General features: G+C 45.3%; 1 protein-coding gene across 1 annotated transcript in view; it reads right to left on the reverse strand.

Annotated features, from left to right (window-relative positions):
- Positions 1–355: 355 nt before the first annotated feature.
- The window catches only part of ift172 (intraflagellar transport 172), a 28691-nt gene continuing 9964 nt past the window's right edge, over positions 356–19082 (reverse strand). Inside the window, exons 22-47 of the mRNA XM_029750575.1 lie at positions 18696–18944; positions 17497–17575; positions 17170–17290; positions 16426–16570; positions 16067–16156; positions 15742–15839; positions 14903–15038; positions 14647–14763; positions 13336–13478; positions 12844–12937; positions 12527–12591; positions 11800–11980; positions 9221–9330; positions 7937–8066; positions 7637–7735; positions 7099–7208; positions 6262–6325; positions 5191–5277; positions 4853–5080; positions 4613–4729; positions 4412–4507; positions 4046–4105; positions 3529–3627; positions 3123–3276; positions 1600–1691; positions 356–1143 (exon numbers count right to left, since the gene is read on the reverse strand). Of these exons, the coding sequence (XP_029606435.1) occupies positions 1054–1143; positions 1600–1691; positions 3123–3276; positions 3529–3627; positions 4046–4105; positions 4412–4507; positions 4613–4729; positions 4853–5080; positions 5191–5277; positions 6262–6325; positions 7099–7208; positions 7637–7735; positions 7937–8066; positions 9221–9330; positions 11800–11980; positions 12527–12591; positions 12844–12937; positions 13336–13478; positions 14647–14763; positions 14903–15038; positions 15742–15839; positions 16067–16156; positions 16426–16570; positions 17170–17290; positions 17497–17575; positions 18696–18944 (3054 nt within the window). The 3' untranslated portion in view covers positions 356–1053. The remainder of the gene's footprint in view (positions 1144–1599; positions 1692–3122; positions 3277–3528; positions 3628–4045; positions 4106–4411; positions 4508–4612; positions 4730–4852; positions 5081–5190; positions 5278–6261; positions 6326–7098; positions 7209–7636; positions 7736–7936; positions 8067–9220; positions 9331–11799; positions 11981–12526; positions 12592–12843; positions 12938–13335; positions 13479–14646; positions 14764–14902; positions 15039–15741; positions 15840–16066; positions 16157–16425; positions 16571–17169; positions 17291–17496; positions 17576–18695; positions 18945–19082) is intronic.

Consider the following 19082-nt stretch of genomic DNA (forward strand, 5'->3'; position numbering starts at 1 on the left):
GACAAACATAGGGTGGGTTCCCTGAAAGATTTTGACAAAGACGATATCTCGGTGCTACCTTTCTGAGGAGATACATACACTCAATGCAAGACCTGCCCATCACACAGCGGCTGCGTTGACCTCGGTTCTGTGAATTTATCATTTTCACACACGCGCTTGAAATCTCTTCAAATAAAAATGTTCAGAAAAAAATATTTATATAATGTTGGGAAGAAGTCAATGATCCGTATTTGAGTGGGTACACAAATTGGTTAGTGAACACAACTAAATTAGCAAAAACAATGGGGCCTAACGGTACAGTCATTTCCTAGGCGGACATACATTTACTTATATTATAAGTCTAATAAAGAAGAAATTGGTTCAGAATATTTTTTATTTAACTACATTTCCAACATATGAAATATATTCAAAACCGCATATAATCCAACAATACATAAAGCCAATACAGAATTCTAAAGTGCATTATGATAAATTCTCCTATCATTCAGAAACACAGAACAAAGAACACTAGTTACAGATAACAGCACTTCTGATTATGAAGATACATCACCTTAAGCGTAAAGGCATCTTTAAAGTCTCTCAACTAAATAGAAACACACACGTTGATCGTAGCCTACCCTATTCCTCCTACACTACCAGGAGCATAAGAGAAAATGGGAATGAAAAACTCAAACATAGATACACACATCACAAAGGTATAACAGAGACAGACACACAGAGAAGAGAGGAGGACTTTTCTGCTGAATGATATAGACACAGGAACCTGGCACCAGGGGCTAAGTAACCAATGGGAGGCCGGTAAGGACTGCGCTGATGTCAGCACTGTAGAAATGAATGAAGCAGTAACACAGCAGGTCAACTCATATCAGTCTATCGTTATGGAATAATGTCAACTGTTTAACACTAAAACCAAACCAGAGAAGGAGAGGAGCGAGGGTGGATTCAATAATTCAGAAGGCGGTGGCTCTGAGCAGATGGTAAGTTACTGTAGTGTTGGGTACGCTGGTGTGTGGTACACTGGGAGGAGATGAAGCTTTCAGCAGTCTGGTCCGGTCAGTGGAAGGAGAAGCCGGAGGCGGGGAGCCCTCCACACCACTGACTCACAAACTTCAGCACATCCTGGCACTCTGGGCTGTGAGTGGTCTGGGAGGAGGACACACACAGACCAGCTAATCACATATCAGATCACACACATACAGGGAACCACAAGACTGTATGTGTGTGTGTGTGTGTGTGTGTGTGTGTGTGTGTGTGTGCGCGCGAGTGTGTATTTGTGCCTCTGTGTGCATGCGAGCAGGCATACATGCAAAAAGTGGGTCTTTAAATCTCTGTTTGTGGACATTAGTCCATTTAACTAATCACACCTCCGCAATACAAATCACACACAAAAGGATGATGACGAAACACCCTGAAATGGGCCGATCTCTGGCACCTAAGACTCAACTCTACACAGTGGAACATTCTAAACCTGGATTCAGAATAAATCAAACCAAGTGTTTCATGCGGTTAAGGGCTGATGGACTAGCAGCTAAATCAGCAGAGGAGGTAACAAGCACAGTTATGTAGACTCCAGAGCTAACATAAAAAAAAACGTCTTACTTTTGTGGCCATTATGAATTTATTCCAGTCATCCTTGTTTGCTGCCTTGCCAGGTCCTTTGAACTCAATCTTATTCCGCAGGACCGGATAGCCTGGGTTGCATAGAGAGAGAGAGAGCTTGCATTATGATTGCATTCGTATTAATAGTCAACCAATTAACAGATGTGCCATCGTACGTGGGTCTGCTAACTGTCTCCCTGAACACAACACACTCCTCTGGGTGTTGTGGGAGACCAGTCTGTCCCTGTATCTCTGGATAGCACTGCATCTCTGTACTGTAAACTAGAGGTTATACGCCACTGTGTCTTGTCAGTTACACTGCCTTCAGAAAGGATTCATACCCCTTCACTTATTCCACATTTTATGTTACAGCCTGAATTCAAAATGGATGAAATATTTTTTTCAATACATGTTCTGCTATTTCAATACATGTTAGAATCACCTTTGGCAGCGATTACAGTTGTGAGTCTTTCTGGGTAAGTCTCTAAGAGCTTTGGACACCTGGATTGTACAATATTTGCACATTATTTGCACAAAAGTCTTCAAGCTCTGTCAAGATGGTTGTTGATCCTTTCTAGACGGCCATTTTCAAGTCTTGCCATAGATTTAAGCCGATTTAAGTCAAAACTGTAACCAGGACACTCAGGAACATTCCATGTCGTCTTGGGAACTCCAGCGTATATTTGGTCTTGTTTTTTAGGTTATTGTCCTGCTGAAAGGTGAATTTGTCTCAGTGTTTGTTGGAATGCAGACTGAACCAGGTTTTGCCTATAGCATATTATATTTTAAAAATGTGCATGTAGTCTATCTAGGTCTTTAATGTCCTCGTTTTAAAATAACAATCCTGTATATTTTTCTTAATTATTCACAGGATTTTGCCTGTGTTTAGCTCTATTCCGATTATTTTTATCCTAAAAAACACCCTTGGTGATGACAAGCACACCCATAACATGGGTGCAGCCACCACCATGCTTGAAAATATGAATAGTGGTACTCAGTGATGTGTTGTGTTGGATTTGCCCCAAACATAACATGTTGTATTCAGGACAAAAAGTTCATTTCTTAGCAACATTTTTTGCAGTTTTACTTTAGTGTTTTTTTGCAAATAGGATGCATGTTTTGGAATATTTGTATTCTGTACAGGCTTCCTTCTTTTCACTCTGTCATTTAGGTTTGGCGCAGGCCTCCTCTGAGCAAGCAGGAGTCAGCACCCTGGACAGCACCTCTGCGCTGCCTACCAGTACAGTATACACTCTCACCTCCCATCAACTAGTTAGGTTGAAGAACCACATATGTTGGGGTTCATATGAAACCTTGTGAATGCATGCAAGTAACAGTAATAACATGGCAATTATGAAATAATTATCTAAGGTAAAAGACTCTCCAGTAATTTCCCCCTCATACAAACCCACCAAGACTTTTCACGCCCCTGGAGTAGATATGGTACAGTCCCAGACACCAGGGTAATGCAATAGAGACGGGAGAGGGTAAGGTGCTCTGTAGGGGGGGGTTCTCCCACCTACCTGTGATGACGCAGGGCAGGGAGCGGATGCCCGTGTTTGCTGCCAGTAAAGAGGCTTCGTAGGTGTCCCTCTCGTCTTTGGGCAGCACCTGCTCCACCCGCTGGTCCATGGACACCGTCAACACCCAGTCACGGATCTCCTCTCGCTGGGCATCCTGGGACACGACAACAAGATCAACAACAGCCTCATACCATAATACAATCGCAGCCTATTGTCACAGGATTGTCCCAGTACAGCAATATTACACACAGGCATTATATAGTAACATAGCAAAGCCAACAATATAACCACACAATGATATAGAGCTATCGAACTAACACTGGCACAGGGCAGTCACATGACCACATTTCAGACCTGTCATGTTATAAGACATAATGACACAGCAAAAAATCTATTTGTGCCTTACAGTGACGTGTATCTTAGCAGGGAAAGGAACCTCGAAGGGGATGTCAGTGTCTTGGAAATCAGAGTGGTCCAGAGTATCTAAGTTCCCTTCCTCTATCCCCTGGAAACACCACAACACAGACAACAGGCATCAAGACAACATTCACTCACTATCTCTTCTTCAAACAATCGAATTAAAACACAATGGATAAAGCAAAAATGTGATGTGGGATAGTTACTCATACCACAGTTGTTATGATGAAATCTATATTGCTATCGATCATATAAGCTACTTGTGAAGATTTTATGCTCAATGAAAAAGTCGGCAGCTTCAGGTAAAGCTGAGGTGAAACCCCCTCAGGTAAAGCTGAGGTGAAACCCCCTCAGGTAAAGCTGAGGTGAAACCCCCTCAGGTAAAGCTGAGGTGAAACCCCCTCAGGTAAAGCTGAGGTGAAACCCCCTCAGGTAAAGCTGAGGTGAAACCCCCTCAGGTAAAGCTGAGGTGAAACCCCCTCATGTAAAGCTGGGTGGAGACTCACATCAGACAGATCCAGGAAGCGGTTGAGGAAAATAAAGGCCATGTTCTCCCAGCCCAAAGCCTGTAGAGAGAATCACATTTATCATCATCAACCTGACATTCACAACTAAATGCCAATACTGAAGTTGAAAAAAACTGATTTTACATTTCCCCAAATAATTTCATTCTGAACATGGGACGATAGGCTACTTCACAATGCAGTCTGGGCACAAAATTATTCATAACCCCTCCAATGGGTCTACCTGGAGCACAGACAGACTCAGGGGACATTGATCTGAATATTTCCCATGGGGCTAGCAACACCAACTCCCCAAGCCCCTCTCTGCTTCCCGTGATTGGCTGAGGCTCATACGAGCAGTTATCTTACCCTGGCAGCCATGCCTGCCTCATAGAAGGCCTTGTCAGCTGGGATGAGCTCCGTGTGGCGCAGCAGGGATATGGACAGCTTGGCAGCCACGCTGACCTGGAGGGATGGAGAGGAGAATGATGGAGGACGCGAGTGTGTACCACAGCTAATACTATACAAAAACAGGCTGAGTAAAATAAAAGATGAGTACAGTATATATACCAGGTCAACCCCGTTGGCAGCGGATCGCGTGGCGTAGTAGTGAGAGATCAGCAGCATCTGCTCAAACTCTTCGTGGGCAGGAGAGTTGGCCTCTGAAGACTTGGTCAGGTTCTCACACTGCAAACAGATTAGACAACGAGACTATGAAAAAAGGACCCTTACACATCATATATGGTCATTATACACTGTGACCAGATACTGTCACTATAGTCCCCTGTCTCTCTCTGGTCCTGTACTCACCAGCAGAAGCATGACGTCTCTCAGGTCAGCCCACATGCGGAAGGACTCAGCGCTGTCTCTACCCAGCAGGTTCAGTAGGTCCAGGAACATCCTCTTGTAGATGTTGAAATTCTGGAGGTTGGCTGGGGCTCCGTGCTGGGCGTACAGATTCAGGGCCTTTTCTGCATGGCCCTCTTTGATCAGGTGGGTGGCGTACAGGGCCACATACTTGTGGAGGATCTTGTAATTCTACAAATATTACAGAAATAAAAACAGTAACGGAATAAAACTGAAGATACAGCGAAGAGGATGAAAGACAATGAAACTAAAAGGAGGAATGTTGACAGTAGACTCAGTACTTGTTTGGAAGCAGTCTCTATGCACTTCTCCCATTGGCCTCTCTCAGCATACATGTCCAGAGCTGCCATGACATCCACTCCTACCAGCTAGAACCAGAGAAGATCACCATTTAGTGGTTAAGAGTATACACTTATCTAGAAAAACTACTACAGAAGGACATTTGGTAGTTTTATAAGGTCATGGTAGGAAGCCTTGTAATAGTTTGCTTTCTGAAACTTTGAAACATGTCTCAAAGCTAGCCTGATGGTTACAAACGCCTGTAATGTCGTGTGTGTAGGTGACAGGGAAGTCAGGTGCAGGAGAATCCAACTTGGTATAAATGGAGTATTTTAATAACGTTATCAAAACTCCAAAACCAAAGTACATAATAATTAAAAGTGGGTACAAGAACCCGTCACGCACCAATCCATAATACACGAGCATATGCACAAACAATCTCTGACAAGGACATGAGGGGAAACAGAGGGTTAAATACACATGTAATGAATGGGATTGGAACCAGGTGTGTAGGAAGACAAGACAAAACCAATGGAAAATGGATCAATCATGGCTAGAAGAGCGGTGACGTCGACCGCCGAGCACCGCCCGAACAAGGAGAGGCATCGACTTCGGCAGAAGTCGTGACAACGCCCACATTATGAAGTCTTTGGTGCATTATGTAGACAATACACACAGTCCTCCGAAATATGCCATTCACTTTTCAGCAGGCAGACTTCCTTATTCAACTAGAGACATCAGTGCTACTGAACCACATTGATGTGGCAAAACAAAGAGAACAAGGACTGTGGATTATTCAGCTCTTATTTCTGAGTGGATGGAACATAGGCCGCCATCTCAATGATCTCCTACCAACAGTAGGGGGGCAGAGCAGGATGAGGTAGGGAGAGTTGAGGAATTAGAGGTGGGCATACGCTGTGGCATGATAGGACGTCTTACAGTACACCACCGCAAAAATCACAAGCTTATTCTTAAAAAATGGATATTGTAAGTTATACTGTACTTGCTAAGCACAACTGCGAAATTGGCTTATTATTTGCGATACGTATTATCGTTAAATTGTAGCTACTTACCGAATCTGCTTTGCCTTGGTTTTTCAAGTGTTCTTTGTATCGCTGGTCCACATAATCTTCAAACCTACACGAATATAATATAATTAACATTTATTTAACACCTTATCTCAAAGCGCTTGAAAACGGCAAACAAATCAAGAATGAAATAAAACAGCTACAGTATATCATAAGGACCATATTTTCAGCCAGAGTTGAATGTTTTGAGTGTTTCAAGCCTCCAACAGATATAGCCGTTAGGATAGACACACAATGTAGAAGGAAAGTAAATGATCCTCCATTATGTAGGATAATGACTGTTCGTTCAGGAGCTGGAGTACATGAAAGCAATGCAACCATGTAATAGTCCCCAGATAGACAAATCACAACACAAATGCACTGTACTAAAGCAGCATAATGAGACTGGTATCACAGTAATAAGTGGGAGCAAGCAGGGATGTTGAGACAAGGCTAAGTCAAGCATGACAACAGCCGTGTGAATTTCGCAATCACATTGTCTAATCAAATAGACTTCAACAAAATGTACAATAAATAACTAATCCACTGTAAAGTTAGCTATTGTCATTCAGTCTGGATAAGATCCTAAATGACTATAATGTAACATACAGAATAGATGAAACAGGAATCTCATCCCATTCATTAACTAGAGGTCTGGAGCTACCTCTGTCCTAGGCCTTGTGTTGTTTTTAAGAGGCAGCAACAGCTGACTGTTGCCTGTGAGGCCTCTGTGTGTTTTCTCTTTCTGTAGCCTAATGACAGACGAGGTATTCTAGCCGGCTAGGCTTGTTGTTAGGGGCGACCAGGCAGAGCCGTAGTGGTGGGCCTGGCCGACAGGCTCACCTTGGATCCAGCTCCTTGGCCACTCTCTTGGCTTTGTTCCATTCTTCTCCCTCAATGAATGCATCTATGGCTTCCTTAATGAGGTCCAGGTTGAGGTACAGCTCAGCCGCCTGAGGAAAATAAAACATTGGGAATCTCAAAAGATTTCTTGAAGGACGCCAGAGACGAGGCATAAAACATGGACGCCTTGGTTTTGGGGAAATCTTTTTTTCAATCAACACACTCGCACCAAAACCATCGCTTTCCGTTGGCAGAACGGCCTCCACACACACCTTTAGATTAATAAAAGCTGTTTCTGAATGTAGTTTTGTCCAATAAATATTTTTAACAGGGACACAGGGGTCCTGTCTACAAAATCATTGGGTGGATACCTGTCTGCTACACTCAATAATAATATACTTTCAAAAAATAATTTTTCCCAATAGAATTTCACATACAGCAGCCTAAAACCATGCATTTACAAAATAACACTAAATAATCAATATCAAAAGCCTGTTAGTATTGAGGGATCAACAGCAGAAAGTGTGTGGTGACTTACAGCGCTGTACTTCCTGAGCTGGGTGAGGCGAGGGCCCACAGAGTGGATGACATCCACAGCCCTCTCGTGCGTCAAGAACTTGATGGCCAACTCAGCAGCCTGGGGCAGGTCACATACACAGGAAACATTGAGGCACTACACTCTGGGTCACAGAAACACACTGGGAACATCACATGGCACGACAGTCATCCAGGGCCACAGATAGAGGCTTGTGTCATACACCAGTCGGTTTGTAAGGACAGCATGTGTGGGTTATGTTATAGTGACATTCATTGCCAGTCCTGGAGCTCTTTTGTGTACCTTCATCCAGCACTTCTCCATAAGGGGCCCGTTGGTGGAGTCCTTGACCTTGAGGTAACACTCCACAGCCCGGGCGTACTCTCCAGACAGCTCCCATTCCTTGGCCTGCTCCACCATGCCTTCAACCCCTCTGCACACACACACAGAACACACACAGACACAGAACCTTGGCACTATGAATTAACTATAACTGAGCTGCATTGTTAAGTAATCGAGGGACCAGATGGATGTGTAGGGAATAACAGAGCTGGAATGAAAGACTTGGAAGCCCATTCTAAGAACAGAAATAAAACTGTACATGTCTGTTGATGTTAAAGTCAAGGGAGTATTCTAAGACACTACTGTGAAGGCAAATACAAGACATTTTGCCCCCGGGGGCCACATTCGGTCTTCAACGAGGTCCGGATGACCGCACTGAAAATGTGTTATGTTTTCTCGCTGTCAAAATGTGCAAAAAAAATGGTCCTCTATCCATCTTTTATTAATGCTCCCTGACTGTCTAGCTTCCATTTCAGTGATTATTAGCGAGCTGGACACAGTGAAGAAACTGTATGAACGTAGGTCCATAATCATTTATACATCGTTTCGGTTTGGTTTTAGTCATTTTAAAGTATATTGAGTTTGTTTTCACCCCCCAATTGGACCCCCTTGTTGGCCATCTCTTTGACACCCCTGCTCTACACAGTGCACTGCACACAGACTTCCCCCATTAAAATCTTAGATCTCTCCTCCACTGTGCTACAAACCCAACCCTTGTGATGTTAAAGACAGAGACAAGAGTCAAAGTGAAAGGCAACATGTGTTAGAGAGTTCTGGCTCTCAATTGAGCATGACTGACAGTACAAGAGGCCCAAATGACTCTCAATTGGGGCCTGAACTGAAGACTGTGCAGAATAAATGTCCTACTTTCCTTTTTTCCCTGTCCTTTTGACAGGCCTTTGATGTTTTCCCACAAGTCATTAAAAGCAGGGAAATGATGGTCGGAGACGGATAGAGGCGCTGCGTGTCTGCACTTTAATTAGCTGCTCATTATGGATTTAATTTAGGATAAAAAGCTGCCATGTTTTAATAACGCATCGACCCAATGCGCATCTAGATTAATAACAGACCACAACACAACAGTGTGTACATAGCCCTTTCTTTCTTCCCCATCTCGTTTAACATGTAACATTGAGACACATTTTCTCTGCCTCTCCAAGACCACAAACAGAGTTATTAAAACGTTCAAATAACCAGGAACATGTGATGTAAAAAAACACAGATGTTATTGTGTGTTTTGCTCACCGGGAGCCCTTCTTGGTAGCCTCCTTCTCGTACTCCTCTTGGAGGACGCTCAGCTTGTTGGGGAGGTACTCTTTACAGATCCGCATGGCATCACTCCACATCTCCACGTCCTGAGACAACAAAACAACAACACTCAGTACCCGGGGGCACCAAACTCTGCGAAGCACATCCAGCCAAACAACCAGCGTGAATTATGGAATGAAAACATTGCGGAGCGCAGTATTGTGTTTAACCTGTAGTGTTCTCTGTAAAGCTACCACCAGATAGCAGAACACAGGGAATGGTGAATTGACTAGATTATGAAGCCTCAATTTAAAAAAAACCCTAGAGTCGATGTCCGCGCCCCCGTGGAAATTTTATTAACATAATATATTAATCCCCATAAAAATCTGTCAGTTTAAACTAGAGATATTTGTTTTGTTCCATTGGACGCTTCTCAATCCACCGTATCTGCCGATGTTGCACTTCCGCAGCTGTAGTGAAAGGTGACAAAGCTAGAGCGGTGTTTGTCAGACCATGAGACATCACGAAAATCGGTCTTCTCACAAAGTTGTCAGTTTGGCCTACAAACTATTATGACCCATCTATAGAAAGATGAAGACCATGAATTTCTCTGTTTTGCTCTACGAGTGTCTTGGGACTCGTCTGCAGTCGGTACAGCTGATCTACCAACTTCTGCCTGTAGCGTCCGAACACTTTGGGCTACATGCTAATATGACCCTCTGTGGAAAGGTGAGACTCTCACAAACACGTACAGTGCCTTCAGAAAGTACTCAGAGCCCTTGACTTTTTCCACATTTTGTTACGTTACAGCCTTATTCTAAAAGTTATTAAATTAAATCATCAATCTACACACAATACCCCATAATGATAAAGCGAAAAACAGGTCTTTAGAAAAAAAACTTAAATATTACATTTACATAAGTATTCAGACCCTTTACTCAGTACTTTGTTGAAGCACCTTTGGCAGCGATTACAGCATCAAGTCTTCTTGGGTATGACGCTACAAGCTTCACACACCAGTATTTGGGGAGTTTCTCCCATTCTTCTCAAGTTCAGTCAGGTTGGATGGGGAGCGTTGCTGCACAGCTATTTTCAGGTCTCTCCAGAGATGTTCGATCGTGTTCAAGTCCAGGTTCTGGCTGGGCCACTCAAAGACATTCAGAGACTTGTCTCGAAGCCACTCCTGCGTTGTCTTGGCTGTGTGCTTAGGGTCGTTGTCCTGTTGGAAGGTGAACCTTCGCCCCAGTCTGAGGTCTTGAGTGCTCTGGAGCAGGCTTTCATCAAGGATCTCTCTGTACTTTTCTCCGTTCATCTTTGCCTCAATCCTGAATTGTCTCCCAGTTCCTGCTGCTGAAAAACTGGATGGTGCCAGGCTTCCTCCAGACGTGATGCTTGGCATTCAGGCCAAAGAGTTCAATCTTGCTTTCATCAGACCAGAGAATCTTATTTCTCATGGTTTGAGAGTCTTAAGGTGCCATTTGGCAAACTCCAAGCGGGCTGTCGTGTGCCTTTTACTGAGGAGTGGCTTCCATCTGGCCACTCTACCATAAAGGCCTTGTTGGTGGAGTGCTGCAGAGATGGTTGTCCATCTAAAGGTTATCCCATCTCCACAGAGGATCTCTGGAGCTCTGTCAGAGTGACCATCAGGTTCTTGGTCACCTCCCTGACCAAGGCCCTTCTCTCTCTCGATTGCTATGTTTGGCCGGGCGGCCAACTCTAGGAAGAGTCTTGGTGGTTCCAAACTTCTTCCATTTAAGAATGATGGAGGCCACTGTGTTCTTGGGGACCTTCAATGCTGCAGAAATGTTTTGGCACCCTTCCCCAGATCTGTGCCTCGACACAATCCTGTCTCGGAGCTCTATAGACAATTCCTTCTACCTCATTACTTGTTTTTTGCTCTGACATGCACTGTCAACTGTGGGATCTTATAGACAGGTCTGTGCCTTTCCAAATCATGTCCAATCAATTGAATTTCTCACAGGTGGACTCCATGGGTACTGTATGTAGATTGCTGAGGAACGTTTTTATTTAATCCATTTTAGAATAAGGCTGTAATGTAACAAAATGTGGGAAAAGTCAAGGGGTCTGAATACTTTCCGAAGGCACTGTACATGTCGGTTGTTTTGCTCTAGGACGCCCACAGATGTCTGAAGGTCCCCCGGTACTAGTATTTAAAAAAATGGAAGTCTATATGGAGACTGTTTAGTAGAACGCATAAAAATGTACATTTGAGAAGCACTGTGCACTTCCATGCTACAGTGGACATTGTAGGTAGTTAAACATGTCGAAATGAACACAGCGTGTATTTATTAAGGTGTCGAGATCAAATATTGTAGTCAGGCAACATATGAGTAGGCAACGTTTCATTCCGAAGTCTGAGAAGATTTTCGCTCGCTTCAGCTCAAAACCAGCCACCATTGTTTGCAATAAATTTTGCAGCGTTTTTTAAGTGGTTGCATCATATTACAACAATTCAACAATCCTGGGAATATTTTCAGTTGAAACTTGCCGTTCCGTGTTCTAACATGCGTGATCGGAGCACGGTAGCACACGTATTGAGAAACACCCAGCCTTACTTTGTAGTACTTGATGGCCAGCTCTGGCCTCTGAGCCCTGAGGAGGAAGGCCTCAGCCTTCTGGAAGTCCTTCTGTTCGAAGCAGAACTTGGCCTGGCCCACCAGCACGTCTGATACACTGTCAGGGTCGTTGGCCTCCGCCACCCTCTGGGCTCCAACCCAGTCCTGGTTATGGACATACCTGTAAGGGACACATCAGGCTGTAATTTAACCTCCCTCATGTTGTTACAGGTTCAAGTTCAACGTTTTGTTTATCAGATTGCAGACAGCAAACACTCTCTGAAATACTTGTTATTCTCAGATTAAAGGGCTCCAACTCTAGTTGATATTAGCTAGACGATATGCCACTAAAAATACTAATGTTGTGATCTTCCAGTAGCCCTGTTATACTGTAGGTCTGTCTACAGTTCTCTCCAGGAAGCAGAAATCACACAGTCTCAGTGACAGGGCTCCAGTTCCTCTGCTACCTGTGTGAGAGTTGAGCTCCCCTCCAACCAAACCTGTCTGCCTGCACCACCACATCATCTCACACTCACTTAATAGGTGGTCTATAACCAATGCACAGAGAAGTGAGGGGAAGTTCTGAAGGGGAAGAGGTAAGATCTGTGCTGGTACCAGCGCTCCTTTTTGAAGTTGACTCAGGAAGGCTTGAAGCTCTGACTTCTGTAGGGGACACATGCCAGCACCACTCGCTAGCTAGCAAGAGAAAAACTCCTGATACACTTACATCAGCACTGCCTCTTTTGGCTTCCCCGCTTTGATGAACTCCGACTCGGCTTCGGCGAACTTGCCCTTGAAAAATGAAACATCACGGCTCAGTGCTCGGTGGTGGAGGGATTAATAATGCATGCGTGACATTTAATGGCTGGAGAAGGGAGAAACACGGCGCTCATACCCACATTTGGGCAGGCAACGGAGTAAATATCTTTCAATCTTTGAGACGATGCAAGCTGCAGAGTAACCTTGAATGACAATGAGTGTGTGACTGGGATTGGGAGGAGAAGTAGGAAGTGGTGTGTGTGTGTGTGTGTGTATATATGGTACCTCATCCTCCAGCATCATGGCGTTTTTCAGGTGGATCTCAGGGATCTTGTTCTTGGTGGAGAGACGAGCCAGCTCAAAGGCAAAGTCAAAGGCGCTGAGAGGAAGACAAGAGAAGGGTCAAAACCAGTCCCCTAGTCAAGGTCACAGAATTACAGCAGCTTCATCAATACTGAGTCCTAGGAACGAATGGGGAAGGTCTTAAACAGCTTATGCCTAGTATTCAATGCTTCAGACTATGAGTAAAACACCACAATAAAAGCGAAAATAAAGACATTTTCAAATTCTGTATTGCTGAACTTTTTAGGCTATTGCTTAGGCTTCGTTCTGAGTCAATCACAGAACAAATACATCAGATGCTTCAAGTACCTCCCAGTGATGGACACTTGACTACAGGGACATTCCTAATGACCTCGTAAACATGAAAGCAATATTGAAGAGCATGGGGTTCCAGACAGCACAGTAAAGTGCAGTCCAGTGCATTGATCTGCTCACCAGTTGTCTGCTGCAAAGTCGATGGCGGTCTCCAGCAGACCAAACTTGTTGAGCAGTTTGACAGCAGCCTCCCCTCCCAGACTCTTGGCCCACAGGTAGGCCACCTGCTTATGGGCACTGGCTCCCCCATGGCTCTTCGCCACCTGCCACACACGTAGGAGGGGAAGAGGATTAGGAACAACAGATTCATACGCCCGAAGCTCCCACCATCAACCGCCTCACCTGTCTCTCACTGCACATGCTGAGAACAGGGAGCGAGCCAAATAGGGGAGAGACAGAGTGAAGGAGAGAGAAACTGTGAGAGAGGAGATCTCTGTAGAGAGAGCAAGATGAATGGCATTTTTGTAGTGAAGCGCATAATAAATGTGTGTGCAACTGAGTGTTAATTAAAGAGGGTGTGCGTTTACACTGAGTGTACAAAACATTAGGAACACCTGCTCTTTCCATGACATAGACTGACCAGGTGAAAGCTATGATGCCTTATTGATGTCACTTGTTAAGTCCACTTCAATCAGTGTTGATGAAGAGGAGGAGACAGGTTAATGAAGGATTTATAATCCTCGAGACAATTGAAACATGGATTGTGTATGTGTGCCATTCAGAGGGTGAATAGGCAAGACCAAATATTGAAGTGCCTTTGAACAGGGTATGTTAGTAGGTGCCTGGCGCACCGGTTTGAGTGTGTCAAGGACTACAACGCTGTTGGGTTTTTTGCGTTCAACAGTTTCCTGTGTTTATCAAGAACGGTCCACCACCCAAAGGACTTCCAGCCAACTTGACACAACTGTTGAAAGCATTGGAGTCAGCATGGGCCAGCATCCCCGTGGAACGCTTTCAACACCTTGTCGAGTCCATGCCCACACGAATTGAGGCTGTTCTGAGGGGAAAAAGGGTTCAACTCAATATTAGGAAGCTGTTCCTAAGGTTTTGTATACTCGGTGTATGTGCCTCTATAGTATAGTGGAGGGCCAGAAAGGAGGAAGCTGAAGTAGCAGAGTTGCAGCCAGGTGATGATGTTTTTACAGAGAGTGTTAGGAGGCCTGTAACCAGTGAGAGGTCTTGCAGTGTAACACGTCCATCCCGTGCTGCTGTGTTAGCACAGACCACTGTCCTCGATACAGCATTACAGGCCAAGCCAGGGGCGTCATAATCACACTGTCACACTGTCCTGCTGTTCACAGACACTCACTATCTCAGGGACTCTCAGCGAGAGACGAAAGTCAACTTGTGATGTGGGCTAGAGTCCGACCGATATATCGTTACACATAAACAAAAAAAACCTATCGGTCAGGCTCTAACGTGGACACGTACCCTGTAGGCCTCCTCCCACATGTTGTTGACACGGTACATGTTGACTGCACCCTTCCACTCCTGGCCCTCCATATAGTGGTACTCCGCTTCTGAAAACCTGGACTCGGTCTCCAACTCCTGGAATAAATATTAGATAACGCAGACTCAGTAACCCGACCAACTAATTATCCCGGCTAATCTAAATCACCTTGAGTCCCTCTCATAAGATTTATTTCAAAATGATACCCATATGATATTTATGTTTTTTCTTTCCGACCTTGGCCAGGTGCAGGTGAGTCTCAGACAGCAGGTCTGGGTGATGCTTGGCCACCAGTCGAATCACATCGTCAAACATCTTGTTCTTCTTATACATGGTGATGGCCAGGTCCGGCTCCTCCACTGTCGCAAACAGCCTGCGAATATTCCAGTCACACACACACAGTTGATTGCATTTCTATGCACTAAAATTTAGTAATTCTTAATCTCTAATTACATTAACCACAAATTAAGCATGAGCAGAAAATATAACTTCATCACAAAATGAAGTTGCCCTTTGATGATGAATCCTGCTCCACATTTGTCACAGTAGAGATCAATAAGAAAGACAAGTATTGGGATGACACAGAGTTGGGGGCACGTGGTGACACACTGCCTTTGTGGCAGGCTGGCAGCGTGTGAAGGAGAGGACTCTGTCTAATATGGAAAGGCACAGGCTCCTTTAGAGGGCGAGAGGGGTTGTTCAGTTAGGTGTAATGATTATGTTTCAGACACAATGCATCCAGGGCACCTTATTAAAGTCCAATTTGCTATCAATGCACAGCAATTGAACACTTTTGTTTGTCAATTTGTTGCAGTAGAACCTTGACCTGAACTGCAACAGACAATTTTCTGGATAAAGTGACTGTTAAATCAGGCCCCTGTAGCCCAATGTCAGCAAACTTGCCCGTGATAAAATCCATAATTAATTTGGCAGCAGGGTTTTGGTCGATACGGGTTGAAAACAGAGGAGGGTAATGAATGATAAAGAATGGAGAGAGAGAGAGGAAAAGAAGAGTGGGGAGGAAGAGAGAGGGAGTGGGGAGGAAGAGATGAGGCAGAAAGAAAGAGAGAGGTTACCTTTCTGCCTCCTTGTATTTCCCCTCTCCCTCCAGGTCCTGGGCTCGGCTGACGTACAGAGTCGACACGTCCTCTGGGGTCATACATTTCGCTGCCAGCTAGGACACAATGTGTGTGAGCGTGCATGGACACCGTACCAAGCGTCACTTTAACTCACTGTGATTGTCATTCCAATTCACTGTGCATATCATCCCACTTTAAAAGAACACACAGGCCTGTCACAACTAAACATAGAAAGCACAGAAGTGTATCCTGTTACAATCAACTGCCTGCCACTTTAAGCTGGGCGAGCCAGATAAGACGGGACATTGATGAGGATGCATACCTTATGAGCCTGCTCCCACCTCCCAGCCACCGTGTACATATCGATGGCATCTTTGATGTGGTCTCCCTTCACAAACAGGGGCTCTGCAACCTGGGTTCGCACAGAGAGAGAGAGAGAGAGAGAGAGAGAGAGAGAGAGAGAGAGAGAGACATACTGTACATTCCTTTCTGTGGATTCCAGCTCTCAAAGTAAGTAATGCATCAATACTTTAATTAAATTATGCAAACATGCAGCACAGAGGCAGCAGGGAGTCAGGTCTGGAATAAGCAGGCATCGCCAGCTGCCATGTTGCAAGGCCCCTGACTCATCGGAACAGTCGGAATGAGGCTGCGTTTCTCTCCTTCCCCCCCTCCCCTTACCTCGTACTCCTGGATGGAGGCGTAGTACTGGGCTATCTTCAGGTAGTACTTCCCTCCTGACCGGTCTTCCTGTAACTCCAGGATATGGACCGCCTTCTTCCACTGGCGAGCCCCTATGGCAGCCTCGATGGCCTTCGAGGAACAGCTACGATAGTGAGGAGAAGAGGAGGGGGGTAGAGGAGAGGGCGAGAGGAGGCGTTTGCACCATCAAAGGACATCAAACTAATCAAAGAATACAATACTAAGCAACTTTATTCATCCACTTGGAACAACTAATAAGCTATGTCCAGCCCAACCAGGGAGCAATTAACACTAGAATGGCAATTAAGACTCAATGTTACAATCCTGTCAAACCACTTTTATTGATTATTTCTTCAGTTAATTCCTGTGTTGATTCCCAGCAGTAAGTGATTAGTAGGGGATGGAGCTTTAGCGAGGCCCATTATGCCAGTCAGTCAGACCCCCACAGTATTACCAGAGGGCCAGCCATTCAATGAGCATCCAGTGTGCTATCTAAAGCAGCCTGCCCTCGGGACTGGAGCCCTGCGCTGCCTAATGAACAACACCTCCATTTGATTACACAGGAAATGAATCATTCACTTCACTATAAACAAACCCCTCGCACCACCTCCTCCTGCCTCCCACTCCTTTCATCTCTATCCGTCACTCTATCACTCCCTCTACACCTCTCTTCCTCCCTCCCTGCTTGCAGTAAGTGATGGGCAGACAGCAGAGCTGACTCACCCAGCCTCTATATAGTGGTTGATGGCGGCGTCCAGTTGTTTCTGCTGGACCAGGTAGTCTCCCCAGGCCTCCTCCAGTTTCACCACGTCAGCCGGGAAGGCAACACGAGCCAGCTCAACAGCTACGCTCGGGGAAAGACGTCACAGTTACATTCACGTCAATGCAGTTTACAATTCATTCTCCAAACTCATATCAAACTCAGTCAACAACATAATGACTGGGCTGAACTAAATAACTAATACATGCTGCATGCATGGTCTCGTCCTAACCACTACACATGGGTGATATTCATTGTTATATTCACCCTCAGTGCTGTGTCAGGCCTACCTTTCCTGAAGGCGTGGCCCTTGCGGTAGCAGTCCAGAGCCCTCTGGTTGTTCCTGATCTTCTCAAACAGATCTCCTGCCTGATCATGGGAGAGAGGAAAGTTACTAAGTTACTCAACTTCCTCCCTCTCATTAAGTCACTTACAGCACCTCTGGTCCATAACCAGATGGTTCAAGAACAGAAAGAGAAAGAAACAGCGAGAGAGAGAGAGAGAGAGAGAGAGAGAAAGAGAAAGAGAGAGAGAGAGAGAGAGAGAGAGAGAGAGAGAGAGAAAGAGAGACATTCAGAGAGAGAGCAAGAGAAAAAGTGCAGATAGAGAGAAAAACAGAAAGAAACAGAAGGCCGACTAACATCCTCCCAGACACATCCTTTATTAAGACAGACATATACTTTCCCAGACATCGGTTCTGAGGAGAGGAGAGTCATCCACCACAGAGACACAGGCAGGAAACAAAGGTTCAGGCTGTACACAGAGACATTGAGCTAGAACACATCTGTCTTTCTCTGCACCAACTTCACCTGCCTTACCAGAGACAAACCAACTTCACCTGCCTTACCAGAGACAAACCAACTTCACCTGTCTTACCAGAGACAAACCAACTTCACCTGCCTTACCAGAGACAAACCAACTTCACCTGCCTTACCAGAGACAAACCAACGTCACCTGCCTTACCAGAGACAAACCAACTTCACCTGCCTTACCAGAGACAAACCAACTTCACCTGCCTTACCAGAGATAAACCAACTTCACCTGCCTTACCAGAGACAAACCAACTTCACCTGCCTTACCAGAGACAAACCAACTTCACCTGCCTTACCAGAGACAAACCAACTTCACCTGCCTTACCAGAGACAAACCAACTTCACCTGCCTTACCAGAGACAAACCAACTTCACCTGCCTTACCAGAGACAAACCAACTTCACCTGCCTTACCAGAGACAAACCAACTTCACCTGCCTTACCAGAGACAAACCAACTTCTCTATCACACACAAATCACATTGTGAGACAATCAAGCCGAGTCACTCAGAGCCTCTCCATCAGGAGCGCATGAGACGGGATCTAAGCAACCTTTCACCTAATTCCATTAAGACTTTTAATCTGTCGCTGGAAAACAAGCGATACTCGTCTTGAAGAAGCCTAGTGGAACGACAGCCGCCGAGTTCGCGGTGTGATTTTGCAGCGGTCATGACACCCACCCTCTCATAGAACTCTCCCTTGATGAGGGCAGCCGCGATCCTGTTGATGACGTCAGAGTTGGTGACCAGCTCCTCGCGGCTCATAGCCAATCGGGCGGCCTTGGCCGGTAGGCCCGCTTTGAGGTAGAGGCTGACGGCGCCCGTGAAGTCCTCCTCCCCCTCCTTGACCTCGCCGGCCTTCTCATCCTGGTTGGTCTCCATCAGCCACTGGTAGTAGCTGTGACGCAGGTTGTCCAGCTCTGGGTGGCCCTGGGAAGACACTCCTTCAATAAGGGCTATGTTGCACAGTTTCATGGGGGAAAATCCCTGGTATTAGTTTGTTTTGTTGCAGATAGCTGATAAAATAACAACGTCATGTGCGGGTAGTACAGTCTCTCAGTGTTCGTT

This window comes from Salmo trutta, chromosome 1 (genome assembly GCF_901001165.1).
Source record: "Salmo trutta chromosome 1, fSalTru1.1, whole genome shotgun sequence".
Lineage (NCBI taxonomy): Eukaryota > Metazoa > Chordata > Actinopteri > Salmoniformes > Salmonidae > Salmo > Salmo trutta.